Genomic DNA, 12,820 nt, shown 5'->3' with positions numbered 1-12,820 from the left:
TAAATGAAATGCTCAGTTGATCAGCCCTAAGAAACCATGTTCCCAGAGCCTGAGGAGCTAACAACAGTTTCTTACTAATATGCCTTCGGGATACAACAGGTCAAAGCTGATAAATGCTAGCTGGCCATTTCGGTTGGATGTGGATTCCACACATTCCTAAGAACCACAGAAACCCTAGCAGAACTCTTCTCCCTAGAGCTTCACCTGTCAGAAAAGCAGTGCCTCTTGAAAGAGAGGAGGCAGGAAAGTCCATCAACACACTCAAAGAACCAGGAAGTGTTTCTCAGAGCATGGAACCCTGAAATAGTCACCAGGGACTATGAAAGATGGAGCCCATCCAGTTGCCTGGGGACCCCTGGGAGGCGGGCCAGGGCCCTGAAGGTTAATGGCACACAGGCATCTTCCAGAGCTCTGTGTGGTTGCATTATGCAGAACCACTGAGGATGAAGGGATGAGCCATGGCCCTCTAGACCATGAGTGTGCCCAGAAATAACCCTTGCCCCTATCAGGAAACAGAGCAATGCATCATGGGAACAGCCTACAGGAGGACGGACACAAGGGTGCACCACTGGTGGGAAAAGAGAAGTCACTCTTTGGTGCAGCCTGTACCCCTGGGGTACAGCACCTCTCCCTCCCCATCATTTCCTTTTCTTCCATTACCGAACTCTCAAGAGGCAGCAGGGTCCGTCCAGAGGTTGACAGAGCAAACATGGGGTCTGGATGGCTTGCCTTGGAGCCCTGGCTCTCTGGGTATACAGTTCGGAGATCTCAGGGAGTCAGTTCGAGTTTCAGGACTTGTTTCTGCACAAGTGGAATGGGCAAAGGATGTTTGGTGAGGAGGGAACAAGCTGACATTGACACCATAGTGTAGGGGCCTGGGTCCAGGTAGGGCGAGGCCTTTCCCTGCGGACCTCCGCTCAGCAGTCCTTCCCCAAGTCTGCCCACCACAACCCTACCTGACTTTACAGTCTGCATTCAATGACTCTGCTCCATTTCTCCGCCATCTCTCCTTCCCCATTAGCAGGATATTCTGTCCTGTGGTTTCCACATCCCCTTCCTGGCTCTTAGCCCACAGAGCCTACAGCTGGGTGATCTTGCTCACCGTCAGCTTTTCAAACACCTGCCTTCATCCATCATAGGCCAAGAAAGGCCTTTACTCATTGTCCATATTGATTGGCTTTCGGTAACATTTTGAATTTGTTTTTCAATGCATGGGCTCATCATTTTGTCTGCTCATTCTAGTTTTATATTTCTGGCCCTCTTGCATATAGAAGGGAAGGGAAGGGAAGCAGAGTCCCTTTCACCACCGTGAGTCTGTTCTAGAACAAACTAGATCCTGGTTTTGACACTTTGTGGACATCAGGGTCTTGCCCTAAAGGATCACGAAGCCGTCAAGGGATGGAAGATGGAAACACACCCATGATGAAGGAGGGAATATGTTCAGAGCATGGTTCTGCAGCTCCGTCAGTGCCACCACTGGGCTGCTGGGCAGCCCCGGGTGGGCAGATCAGGAGATGGCCAGCTTGCTGGTCCTCCAGGCCTGAGGCAAGAGCGCAGCGATCCTTTGGTCCCAGGGAGATTGCTCTCACTGGCCAGGGCAACAGGCTTTCTTTCCTCTGCTTGCTCCTTTCCTGTCCACCCTGGAAGCAATTATCTGAGTCTCTCAGGCTCTTTGCAGGGCTCTACCCACTTCGAGTCCTGGGTAAGCTCTCTAACTCAAGAGGGAACTCAACTCACTCTGCTCTAGGGCTCCTGAGCTCCTCGGAACCAGGTTGGGCTCCAGCTGGAGTCACAATTGGGATTTAGTGCTTGGGAGGGGAAGGAGCTGACATCTACTTAGCCCAGGAACTGTCCATTTATGCCAGCTCTTGAGGGGCCAATCCAAATCAAGGGAGGCAGAAAAATGGAGTCCTGCAGCTTGGGGGGACAAGAAAGTTAGAGACCTGGAAACTAACTGTCCACAAGGGTAAGGGGCTGAGGCTGGGGACCAAGGACCACTGTGTGTACAAGGTCAAGGTCATTGCTGTCTACAGGGCCCCACAAGCCACTTGAGCACTAGGGAAACCCCGCCCTCATGAGCCACGTGAATGTGGTCCAGAGAACTGGGAAGAAGCAAGCTGCTGGTATGGCTGACGGCTGAAGTGCATGGCAAGGTTCACACGTTGGAAGAGTAATCTTCAGATTCATACGTCCATGGTTTTTGGAGGTGGGGTAACAATTAGGAATTGGTGGCTTTGTAAGGTGAAGAGAGACCCGAGCAGACTACTCTGGCTTTGTCTATCTGGTCACGTGATCCTGTCACATGAGACCATCTGTCACATTAGGATGCGACAGCCTCACCACATGCCTCTGCTGTGCTCTGGGGCCTCACAGCCTCCAGGAAACTGAGCAAGTACATTTCTATTTTTTTTTTTTTTGTGCCAGTTCTAGGGTTTGAACTCAGGCCCTGGACGCTGTCCCTGGCCTTTTTTGTTCAAAGCTGGCACTCTTATCACTTGAGTCACAGCTCCACTTCCAGCTTTTTGCTGGTTCATTGGAGGTAAGAGTCTCATAGACTTTCCTGCCTGAGCTGGCTTCAAACCATGATCCTCAGGTCTCAGCCTCCGGAGTAGCTAGCATCACAGGCATAAGCCACTGGCACCTGGCTCATTTTTGTGCTTTATAAATTACCCAGTCTCAGATACACTGATATAGCAATTGAAAACAGACTGAGACACCCAGCCTTCAGCAGTTAAGTTGGGTGATGGATCTCAACAGCTCAGCAAGATCACAGGGAGGGAAATTCTTCTAACTGGGGCTAGGGTACAAGTGGGAAGTTGAGGGAAATGGTCTTCATCCTCTCTCCAGATTTTTTTTCCTTTTCTAGTCCTACTTTATCTGCAACCATCACAGGCTCAAAACAGCCTATTTGCAGGTGCCTGTATGCTGGAAAGAGATACAGAATGGGAGGCAGGCCAGACAGGTATAGGGTTTGCTCTGTGACCTGTGACACGTAGGTCGTCCTACAGAAGTATTCCTTAGGCCTCTGAAGCTGACCATATAGTATTCTGGCAGAGGAAGAGAGGCCTTCTGAGACCCTGTCTTGGATGGAGATGAACTGGAAACTGAGATGTGCACAGGGCACCTTCAGGTTGGGCCCTGAGCTCTGCATAGGAATAGAAAGGCAGGCTCTTATCTGAGCTCCCAGGATGTGGTGGAAGGTAGGAAGACTCGGCAGCTGGTTACAATACCTGGGCTGGGAGATTCACATACCTAGCAAGCCTTGAGCGAACTCACAGTAAATAGACGAAGGCCAGGTGTGAGGCTTTCATTCTGCTCAGGAGGGGCCGGCACTCTCTGCCTCTTCAGCACTGGTGGAGCCAAGACAGTTCATTTCAGTGGAACTAAGGACCCATCTTTTCATAGACTCACTGGAAGGATGGCTCAGGGGTGGATTACTAGGACAGCATCGTGAGCACAGTGCTGAGTGTGAGCAGTGTAGGGTTTCCTACTTCATGAAAGAGGTATCTCCATATCTCTTGAGACCTCGAATTGGATCCTGTGTTCCCCAGCACCCAAGAGGACACCCCCTCATCCTCACAGAGGAGAGGATTTCTGACATGTGCTGGATGGGGTAGGGGTCCTTTGCCAGTCCTGGCAGGGTGGGGAGGGAATTAAGGTTACTTCACTAGCTGGGAGGCCGGGGTCAGTTTCACTGACACCCTGTGCCTCGGTTTCCCCATGGAGGATCATTAACCTACCTGATATAATTATTTACAAGGTGAGGTGAAGGGAGAGTAGAAGTCCCTTCTCCTCCGCCTTCCATGCAGGGCTGTAGCTTCCTGCTTTCCCTGTAACTACATGGCCCTCACTAGGGTGGCCATGAATGACAGTGCTTTTTTGTTGGGGACAGGCCGAGTCAGGAAGGCTGGAGATCTGAGAATCTGCTGTGGTTAGTGGCACTGTCAGGCCCTCCAGTAACTCAGACACACCTGAAGATTCTGGCTTCTCCACGAGTGTCACTGACACCTCACTAGGGCCTTCCTAAAGGGCAGCTGGCGATGTCCTTGGGGCTGCTTGCTTCCTCTAGTTTACACAGCCATGGACATGAACTGGACCCAGGTCCGTAGGAAACACGGAGTCTGACCTACTCCATCATAGCCTCTGCTGACCTCAGAGAAGCTTTTTGGCCCTTTGGCCCTTTCTTTGCTTCTTTGAGGCAAGAGATAGCTGGGCTACGTGGCTGAGACCTTGGAAGCTATAGGGACATTGTCACTGTAAGGTGGGACCATCTGGTTTCTAGGATTTCTGCTCCTAAACACCTCTAGAGATGCTACCCACAGGACCTCCTAGGCAGGGCCTGGAAGAAAACACCTCAATTCTGGGACATTAGGTGACAGGAATATCACTGAAAATCTAGCCAAGGACCAAACACACATGCTCCTGGCTGTGTCCCCAGACACCAGGTCCTGACCAGAAACTGCCAAATCCATTTTGGGCCACTTATTTTTCACCTCCCACATCATTTGGGTTTAAAAGGTGAATGAAGAAGGAGAAGAAAAGAAGAAAGAAGCCAGCCTAAGAGTATGGCACCTTCTGAGCTGGCCAGCCCACAAGAGATCTGAGTCCTCTTAGCTCCCCAACACACAAGGCCTGAGTCCTGCCCGGCCCTACCTCCGGTGCATGCTTCTTCTCATCAAGGTGCTACATCTAGATCCATAGGAGTTTGGAACACTAGAAATCCATGAAAAGGGTTTCAGGTTTTTCCATACCACCCCTCTCCTTGCCTCATTTCCTGGCTTTGTCCCCAGGCTACTTTGAGTCATCTATTGATTGATGTAGAAACAAGAAAAGGGTGGATCTCAGTTTTATAGGAGAGAGAGAGAGAGAGAGAGAGAGAGAGAGAGAGAGAGAGAGAGAGAGAGAGAGAGAGAGAGAGAGTGTGTGTGTGTGTGTGTGTGTGTGTGTGTGTATCTGTGTGTACTTGGGGCTTGAACTCAGGGTTTGAGTGCTGTCCCTTAGCTCAAGAATGGCACTCTACCACGTGTATGTGTGTGTGTGTGTGTGTGTGTGTGTGTGTGTGTGTGTGTATCTGTGTGTACTTGGGGCTTGAACTCAGGGTTTGAGTGCTGTCCCTTAGCTCAAGAATGGCACTCTACCACGTGTGTGTGTGTGTGTGTGTGTGTGTGTGTGTGTGTGTGTGTGTGTGTGTGTGTGTGTGTATCTGTGTGTACTTGGGGCTTGAACTCAGGGTTTGAGTGCTGTCCCTTAGCTCAAGAATGGCACTCTACCACTTGAACCATACCTCTACTTCCAGCCTTTTGCTGGTTAACTGGAGTTAAGAGTCTCATATTTTCAGTCTGGGCTGGATTAGAATTTTGATCCTCAAATCTCTGCCTCCTGAGAAGCTAGGATTACAGGCATGAGCCACTGGGGCCCAGCTAGGGTTGTACAAGAGAAGCCTGCCTCAGGATGCTTTCGAGGCAGGACTGTGCTGGAGCAGCATGGTCAGTGTTACAGAGGCTGGTGTGGGCTTGGACAGCTTTCCCTGGAGAGGCTCAGGTTGGGCCGAATGGACAGGTTCTTAGAGGCCAAGTGGACGCTGAGGAGCCAATGCTGCAGACACTCAGGGCCAGGAGCCCATGAGCTGCCTGAGACTGTGCTCTGCAGCAGACATGTGTGCCAAGTGCGAATCAGGTGGCTGGATGCGACTCTTCACACACAGGTCCCCAAATTCTGCAAAGGGAGGCCTCAGTGCAGCTTCCAGAGCAGTGTGGAAGCTTGCTCTTGGCATTAGAACAGTGGGGGAGCTGGCGTTTTTGAGGAGGAGGAGAAGTTCTAGAGAAAGAAGAAATTTTGGAGCAACAGACACTGGGACAGCTGTGGCCTGAACTTCGTGTTCTTGCTCCTCTGATGTGGATGTATTAATTTCCACAAATGCTGACAGCCCATTTCCCCAAGAGCTATTACTTATGTCCTCTCCCCCTGGATCTGGTTCAGCACCAGGCAGATAAATGGGAAGCAGGAAAAGGCATCTCCCACTGGTGGGTCCTTGGCTCCAGTCCCTCTCCCAACTAGCCCCTCTTCCACAGGGCCAGTTTAGGCCTGGTTTTTAAGGTGAACCTGCTAACCTCAGGGTCCAGACCACCTACCTTCACCCAGATCCTTATCACAGAAAGTTACCAAATCCCCAAAAATGCTGAATCACAAAGTAAGGCTGGGCAGGAAAGTGGGGGTGGGGTGGGGAGGGAGATGGTGACCAGAAGGCAGGAAAGGTGTCGGGAAGCTTCCCACCTGGAAGAGTCTTAGGACGTTCTAGGCAAAGGGTAGCCCCCACTGGAACCCACAGGACAAATGCCAGGAGGAGCACTAAGGATGCGCCAAGACGGGAGGGTGGGCAGGTACATTCTGCTGCTGCTGCTACTGCAGCAGACGGAGCTCTGCGTCCTGCAGCAGCAGCAGCAGCAGCAGCAGGTAGGGAGGTGGAGAAGGGCTCGGTGCCAGAGTCGGGGCAGGAGGAAGAAGCTGAGGATGGGGATAGGGGTTGAGGGACGGCAGCGGGAGTAGGTGACCCAGGGAACTGGTGCAGGAAGGGACCTTCAAGGTCCTAGGACAAGGTGGAGAGAGCGAGCGACCACAGCGCAAGATGGAAGGGCCCGAGAGACAGATGCGCGAGGGACCCGTGGGGCACCGGGCAGCAGCGAGGACGAAGGACAAGCCTTGAAGAGCACTGGGGAGGGAGGTGCAGAGGATGCCGCCTGGGAGCGCGGCTCCGCCGGGGCCGCGCGCAGGCCAGGGGCGGGGAGGCTGCGGGAGGCGGAGAGGCAGCGGTGGGGATGAAGGGAAAGGTGAAGTTTGGGGCTGGGGGTCAGGGTGGCGAGCTGAGGGGCCAGGCGATGACAGACGGGGAAAGGGAGGATGGGATGGGGGAAGGGAGACGGTGGAGAGGAGGTGAGGAGGCTGGAGAGGAGGTGAGAACGGCGGCGGGGGCCGGGGAGACGGAGGGGGACCGCGGTGTCCGCACGGCTCTCCCGGCGCAATTCCTAGGTCGTGCGCCGCCCGCCCGGGGTCTTCCCCGGTACTCACCTGGGGAGGGGGCGTCCAGCTCCGGATCCTGCGCCCAGCTCCGGGTCTTCCTTCCCGCCCTGCCCCGGAGACTTCAGCGCCCCCGAATCCCGCTCGCTCTAGCAGGTTCCGCCCGCTGCATCTTCACCTCGTGGGACGCCCGAGGCCACGCCCTTACCCTCTTATCATTGGCTGTCGCTCACGCCAGTCACAGTCCCATTGGTGGAAGAACGGTCGTCCATGCAAATCAGGACGGGCCCGCCGCCGCGCCGATTGGCTGGCGCTCGCCGAGCGGAGCCCCTCGACTTGGGTTCTGATTGGCACCGAGGCCTTGACGAAAAAAGTGACGCCGCGCGGGTTCTCGGCCGGAGTGCGGCTCAGTCCCCGGCGCCTCGCGTGGGTGGCGGCGGCCGCGCTCAGCCCCTCAGCCGGCGCCGAGCCCGCACGGCCTGTGACTCCGCCAGGTCCCGGCCGCCGGACCGCTGCGTCCGTGGTGCGGGGACTTCCTCGAAAGCGCGGGCTCCGTTGCTCTCGGCGCAGCCGCCGCCGGCCCGTCTCCTAGGTAACGCGCTCGCGGCGGCGGGCGGAACCACGAGCGCGTGCGTCGCGGGGGAGGATGGCCGCGGCCTGGACGCGCGGGCGGCCGCGGAGTCGGACTAGCCTGAGGGGCCTGGGGCGCGGGGGGGCTCATCCCGGGAGTTCCTGGACACCGGGTGCCTGCGGGGTGCGGCGGGAGAGCGCGGGGTGGGGCCGCGTCCCGGGCTCTGGCCCCTGCACCCCCCTGCCTGTGAGGCAGTTGGTACGGTCCGGGCGGCCGGGCCCGGCGGGCGGCCTCGGCTCCGGGATCCCCGGGCTCCGGGCACCCGGCTCCCCCCACCGGAGGGGCCGCCCCAGCGCCCGCCTGGGCCGCGGAGGCTCCGCGGCGTTGACGTCCCCGGAACCGGCCCTCGCCCCAGTCCACTCGGCGCGCTCGGTGCCCGGCGTCGGGCCGGCCCGCCCCTGCGGCCTCCGGGCGCCTTGGGGCCCCGGCCCCGTCCAGCCTCGGGCCGCCAGTGCCCATCTACCCGGGGGCGGGGGGGGGGGTCCCGCGTGCGTTCGGCGCCAGGCGCGGGAGATCGTGGACGAGGGCGAGTGTGGAGGGCGGTGGGCGAGGGTCTCCGGGTTCCAACCCCGGGTCCGCGCCGTCGGGGCGGCGGGGGTCCTCCCGCAGCGTCTCTTGGGAGAGGGTGGGTGGGGAGGAGGGTGCTTTGGGCTTCAGCGTCGGTCGCCACCCGCTGGGGACCTCCCATCAGTTTCCTGGTCCATCGCTGGGGATAACAGTGAGCCAGTCAGTGGGAGAACGTGTGGGGAGATCAGTGAGCTCCTGACTCCCACCAGGGCATCCATCAAAGCTGGTGCATTTTGTTTTTCTTCCTGTTCACTGGAGGGCCTCATGTACCTTTCCTTGCCGTCAAGCATGGAGCCCTTCTAGTTCCTTCTTTGTAATGTTCACCTGGCCCAGTAGCTCTACTACCCCCTCCAGGGCCATTTCTACTGAGTAACAGATTCTTGCTGGGAACCAAGGACTCGTGGCACTCACAGTCTCTCATGACAACATAGCCCTGGTGGAGACTTTTCTGTAAAGGTTTGTATGGGGGCAGGTGGTTGTGGGAGCTGGGCTCTCATGCTGAGGAGGTGGGCCAGCGGTGGGAAAGGCATCCCTGGTGTCAGGGCCACCCGTGGGGCTGGCTCTTCTTTAAGCAGGTAGCCAGTGATAAGTACAGTGACCAGCAGAAACACAGGGGCCACGTGAGGCTGAGGCTGCTCCTCAGGCCGTCCAGGAAGAGGTCGCTTTGAGTCTGGTATTGGTCAGGCCGCTCTGGCTTATAGGGGATGGATGATAACAGTATGAATTTGTTTGAAAATCTTGTGGCTGCTATCACATAATACCACAAACTCAGTGGCTTGAAACAGCATACTTTATTCTTTTCCAGTGATGGAGGTCAGAAGTCCAAAGTCTGTCTCAGTGAGCTATGATCCAGGTCTGAGCAGGGCAGTTTCTTCTCCAGGCTCAGGACAATCCATCTCTTTTTTTTTTCTCCAGTGGCTAGACACACCCGCTTTCCTTGGTTCATGCTTTGGATCTCTCCTATTGTCCCATGGACTTCTTTCTGAACTCTTTCACCTGTCTCTTATAAGGAAAGACCCTTGGGCACACAGGTTTGCCTGGATAATCCAGGATTCTTTCCCATCAACCTTGGGCTGTGAAAGGTTACATTGTCCCAGGAATTAGGATGTGAGCATCTTTGGAGGCCATTATCCATCCTGCCACAAAAACTTCCCTGGGAAGGTGTGTAGTTTTCTAGGGTATTTGTTGGTTCATTTCCTTCCTGTGTTCCCATCCACCCACTAACCCTCCCTCCCTTCTGTCCTGGGATTTCCTCTGTCCCACATATTCCCTGATGGCTAATGGCCCCTTGGGCTCCAGGCTGCTTAGGTTTGGGCAGTTCTGGGTGTTGCTGGAAGAATAACCTTGGCTTAGTTCCCCAGGGAAGGCTTTACCTCTAATGCCCTGTGCGTCATCTATTCCCTTTAGAACTTCTCACTGTAGGTCTCTGTCTAGATTTGGGACAGTCTCCCCATGCATGGAATTGGGTGAGGGTTGTTGAATAGGCAGAGCAATCCACAAAAACAAGAAAGGCAGCTGGGCATGGATAATGCACACCTGTAATCCTGGCTAATCAGGAGTCTGAGATTTGAGGAAGCCAGCCCACGTGGGAAAGTCCATGAGACTCCTATCTCCAATCGACCAGCCAAAAGCTCAAAGTGGGAACTGTGGCTCAAGTGGTAGAGTGCTAGCCTTGAGTGAAAAAAAAACCCCCAAAACTAAAGGACAGTGCCTAGGACCTGAGTATAAGCCATGATATTGGCACAAAACAACAACAACAGCACATGAGCACTCACACAAACAGCAAGAAAGGCAAGCTAACCTGTAAGCCCCCACATTTACACAGGCCTTGGAGGGATCCTGGCTTAAAGCTATGAGGGGAGGGGAGGACCTGTTCAAAGGCTCCTGGGTCTTGAGGAGCATCCTAGGCTGCCAGGCATGTCCTTTCCATTCCCATGTGACACTGTGAGCATGAGGGACCCTTAGAACAGCCCCTCAACCTTTCCGGTCCTAGACCCTTCACTTAACAAGTGGCTCAGTGCATGAGGCCCTGAGTTGGATTCCTCAGCACCACATACGCAGAAAGACTGGAAGCGGTGCTGTGGTTCAAGTGGTAGAACACTAGCCTTGAGCTGAAGAGCTGAGGGACAGCGCCCAGGCCCAGAGTTCAGGCCCCACAACTGACCCCCCCCCAAAAAAATAGAACCCCAAAGAACTGTTTTACATGAGTTGTATCTTGTTTACTGCATTAGAAATCAAGCTAAGAAGTGTTGAAAACAACACTCATAAACTGTCTATATGCTAACATTAAAAATCAACAAAAACCAAAACCAGCCATTTTTCCAGAAGAAAAACTTGACAAGAAGAGGAGTGGCTTTGCCCCAGGCTGAAGTCTCATGTCTGAATGCATCCCCACCGTGTGTGTGTGTGTGTGTGTGTGTGTGTGTGTGTGTGTGTGTGTGTGTGTGTGTGTGTGTGTGTGTGTGTGTGTGTGTGTGTGTGTGTGTGTGCATGAGATGAGATTTGTTCTATGGTTTCTCACGCTGGATCCATGAACCACTGCTCTGCCTGTAAACACCTCTGCTGTGTCCGGCTCTCTTGTAGGATTTTGACCATTACATGCAAAGCACTGGCTTTGAGCTGCGCATGCCTTCCAGCATGACCCTCACATTCATTCTGCCCCTGCCTGTCACATCAGGCAAGCTGTGAGGCTGTCAGACTCCCAGTGGTGTGTATGTAGATGTTGCTGATGCTCATTTTTGCTCTCAAACTCCCATGTTTACTGGTGGTTGTCCTCAAAGTGACAGGCTCACTTTGTTCATGGTTGAGAAAGTGTCAGCTAAGTCCCAGTGTCTGAATAACCATAGTTTGTCTCTCACTTGTTCTTTTCGTTAAAAGTAGTAGTGAAAGAACAAAGTACTAGTAAAAGAACAAAGCAGCCGCCCAGTCACAGCGGGGCTCCCCTGGGACAGCCGCATGTATACCCTGTGGTCCAGGTACAGTGATCTCATTAGTCTTCAGGGCTTTGCCAAGAGTGGAGTAGAATCTGCTGCCACTGTCTCAGGTCATGTGGGGTTCAGCAGCTGTCCACTGTTGCCTGTGCTCCATCAGCATGGATGTGGACAGGGCAGGAAATACAGAAGGAGGTGGAGATTAGGAGACAGCTCTCTCAACTCTGACCTCCTGGAGCCCAGCTGCAGTAGAAAGCTGCTGTCCCAGGAGCTACACCTTCCTCCTGCATGCTATTTTGGTGCCCAAGATCTCAGCCTCTTGTTGAGGCTCAGAGTTTTATTTTGTTGGTTGTGGGGCTTGAAGTTGGCCTGGGCAGTCCCTGAGCTTTTTTGCTCAAGACTAGCATTCTTTCACTTTGAGCCACAGCTCCACTTCTAGTTTTCTGGTGGCTAATTGGAGAAATGGCTCACAGACTTTATGCTGCCAGCGCTACTTTGAACCTCGAATCTTAGATCTCAGTCTCTTGAGTAGCTAGGATTACAGGTGGAGCCACCAGTGCCCAGCTGAGGCTCCAGTTTTGACTGTGGTCAGCAAAGGAGACATCTGGGAAGGTGTGGGAATCCTCTCTAGCAGGAAGGGGTCAGATGGCCTCTCCTTCCCCCTGTCAGGGGCCAGCCCTGTGCCTAAGAAGGCAGGAATTCTAAAACTTGCTCGCAGCCACCTTTGGAAACTAGAGACTGTAGCCAGTCTGTGTTGGGTGACCAGTTAGGCTGCTATTAAGCCAGCCCCATTGCTCTGGCTTCTTCTTTTGTGCGCGCCTTTTCTTGATATGTATCTTAAGTAGCTATTTCCAGAGTGTCCCGTAGCAACTTCAGACTGATAGCCTTTGCTTCAGGGCCTGTTTTTCTGTCTCAGTGAAACCAGCAAAGGCCCTGGGATTTGTGTCTCTTTGGTGCTCATTGGGTCACACTTGCTGGGCCTTCATCAAGACAATCCCAGGCTAGAATTGTGCTTGACACTTATCTCTGGTATTTTTGTGCAGTGCTCAACCTATATAACTGTACAGAGTGGCCCTGTATATACCCATCCCTAAACTAGTCACTGAGGCCAGGGCAGTTATACTCTGATTGGCCTGTGAGGGATCTGTGGACAAGTTGGGCACATTTCCCAGGGAGGTGGCATGGGTACTGGTCTAAGTGCAGGCCACTGTGCTGGGGTGTGGAGGGAGGGGTTGTAGAGGGGTTTGGGGAGTGGAGGTTCCTCTGGGAAAGACTGAACCTGATAGCTATTTTCTTCTTTAAACACGCTTGGTGCAGGTCCTCGTGGAGGCCAGGGATGCTCAGATGGGCAGGATGAGTGACTGGCACAGGACATTTGCCCAGAACACACTTGTCCCTCCTCACCCCCAGAGGGCACGCCAGCTTCTGAAGGAGTCCACAGCGTTTCAGTGTGTTCTGAAGTTTCTGGACGGGCCGCTAATAAAACAGGTAATGAAATTTGCTGTTTACCATAAATGCGCTCATCCAAGATGGTTCTTCAGTGAGCATATTGATTTCCACTTACATTCCTGAGTCTCACTGTCATACCCATTGCCTGGGCCTTGGCAGCACTCAGTGAAGAGGCTCATTAGTACCAGTAGTGGGACTCAGTGACATGGTCAGCAGCTCACACTGGAGA

General features: G+C 54.1%; 2 protein-coding genes across 8 annotated transcripts in view; one reads left to right on the top strand and one right to left on the bottom strand.

Moving 5' to 3' along the window:
- Kcnab2 (potassium voltage-gated channel subfamily A regulatory beta subunit 2) overlaps positions 1-7,392 on the bottom strand; it is a 79,608-nt gene extending 72,216 nt beyond the window's left edge. For 2 of the 4 annotated variants that reach the window (XM_070037206.1, XM_070037208.1), the window contains exon 1: positions 7,066-7,387. The gene's annotated coding sequence lies outside the window, so the exon portion shown is untranslated. Of the gene's footprint in view, positions 1-7,065 lie in introns of all 4 variants that reach the window. The other 2 variants (XM_070037205.1, XM_070037203.1) reach the window with 2 other exon arrangements.
- The window catches only part of Nphp4 (nephrocystin 4), a 98,317-nt gene continuing 92,889 nt past the window's right edge, over positions 7,393-12,820 (top strand). For 3 of the 4 annotated variants that reach the window (XM_070037198.1, XM_070037197.1, XM_070037194.1), the window contains exons 1-2: positions 8,350-8,668; positions 12,460-12,630. In XM_070037198.1, the coding sequence (XP_069893299.1) occupies positions 12,487-12,630 (144 nt within the window). In that variant the 5' untranslated portion in view covers positions 8,350-8,668; positions 12,460-12,486. Of the gene's footprint in view, positions 7,607-8,349; positions 8,669-12,459; positions 12,631-12,820 lie in introns of those variants that run through there. The other variant, XM_070037195.1, reaches the window with a different exon arrangement.

The sequence above is a fragment of the Dipodomys merriami genome, unplaced genomic scaffold (genome assembly GCF_024711535.1).
Source record: "Dipodomys merriami isolate MVZ:Mamm:240054 unplaced genomic scaffold, mDipMer1.0.p SCAF_28, whole genome shotgun sequence".
Lineage (NCBI taxonomy): Eukaryota > Metazoa > Chordata > Mammalia > Rodentia > Heteromyidae > Dipodomys > Dipodomys merriami.
The sequence above is the reverse complement of the archived record's forward strand: the minus strand, read 5'-3'. Positions and strand labels throughout refer to the sequence as shown.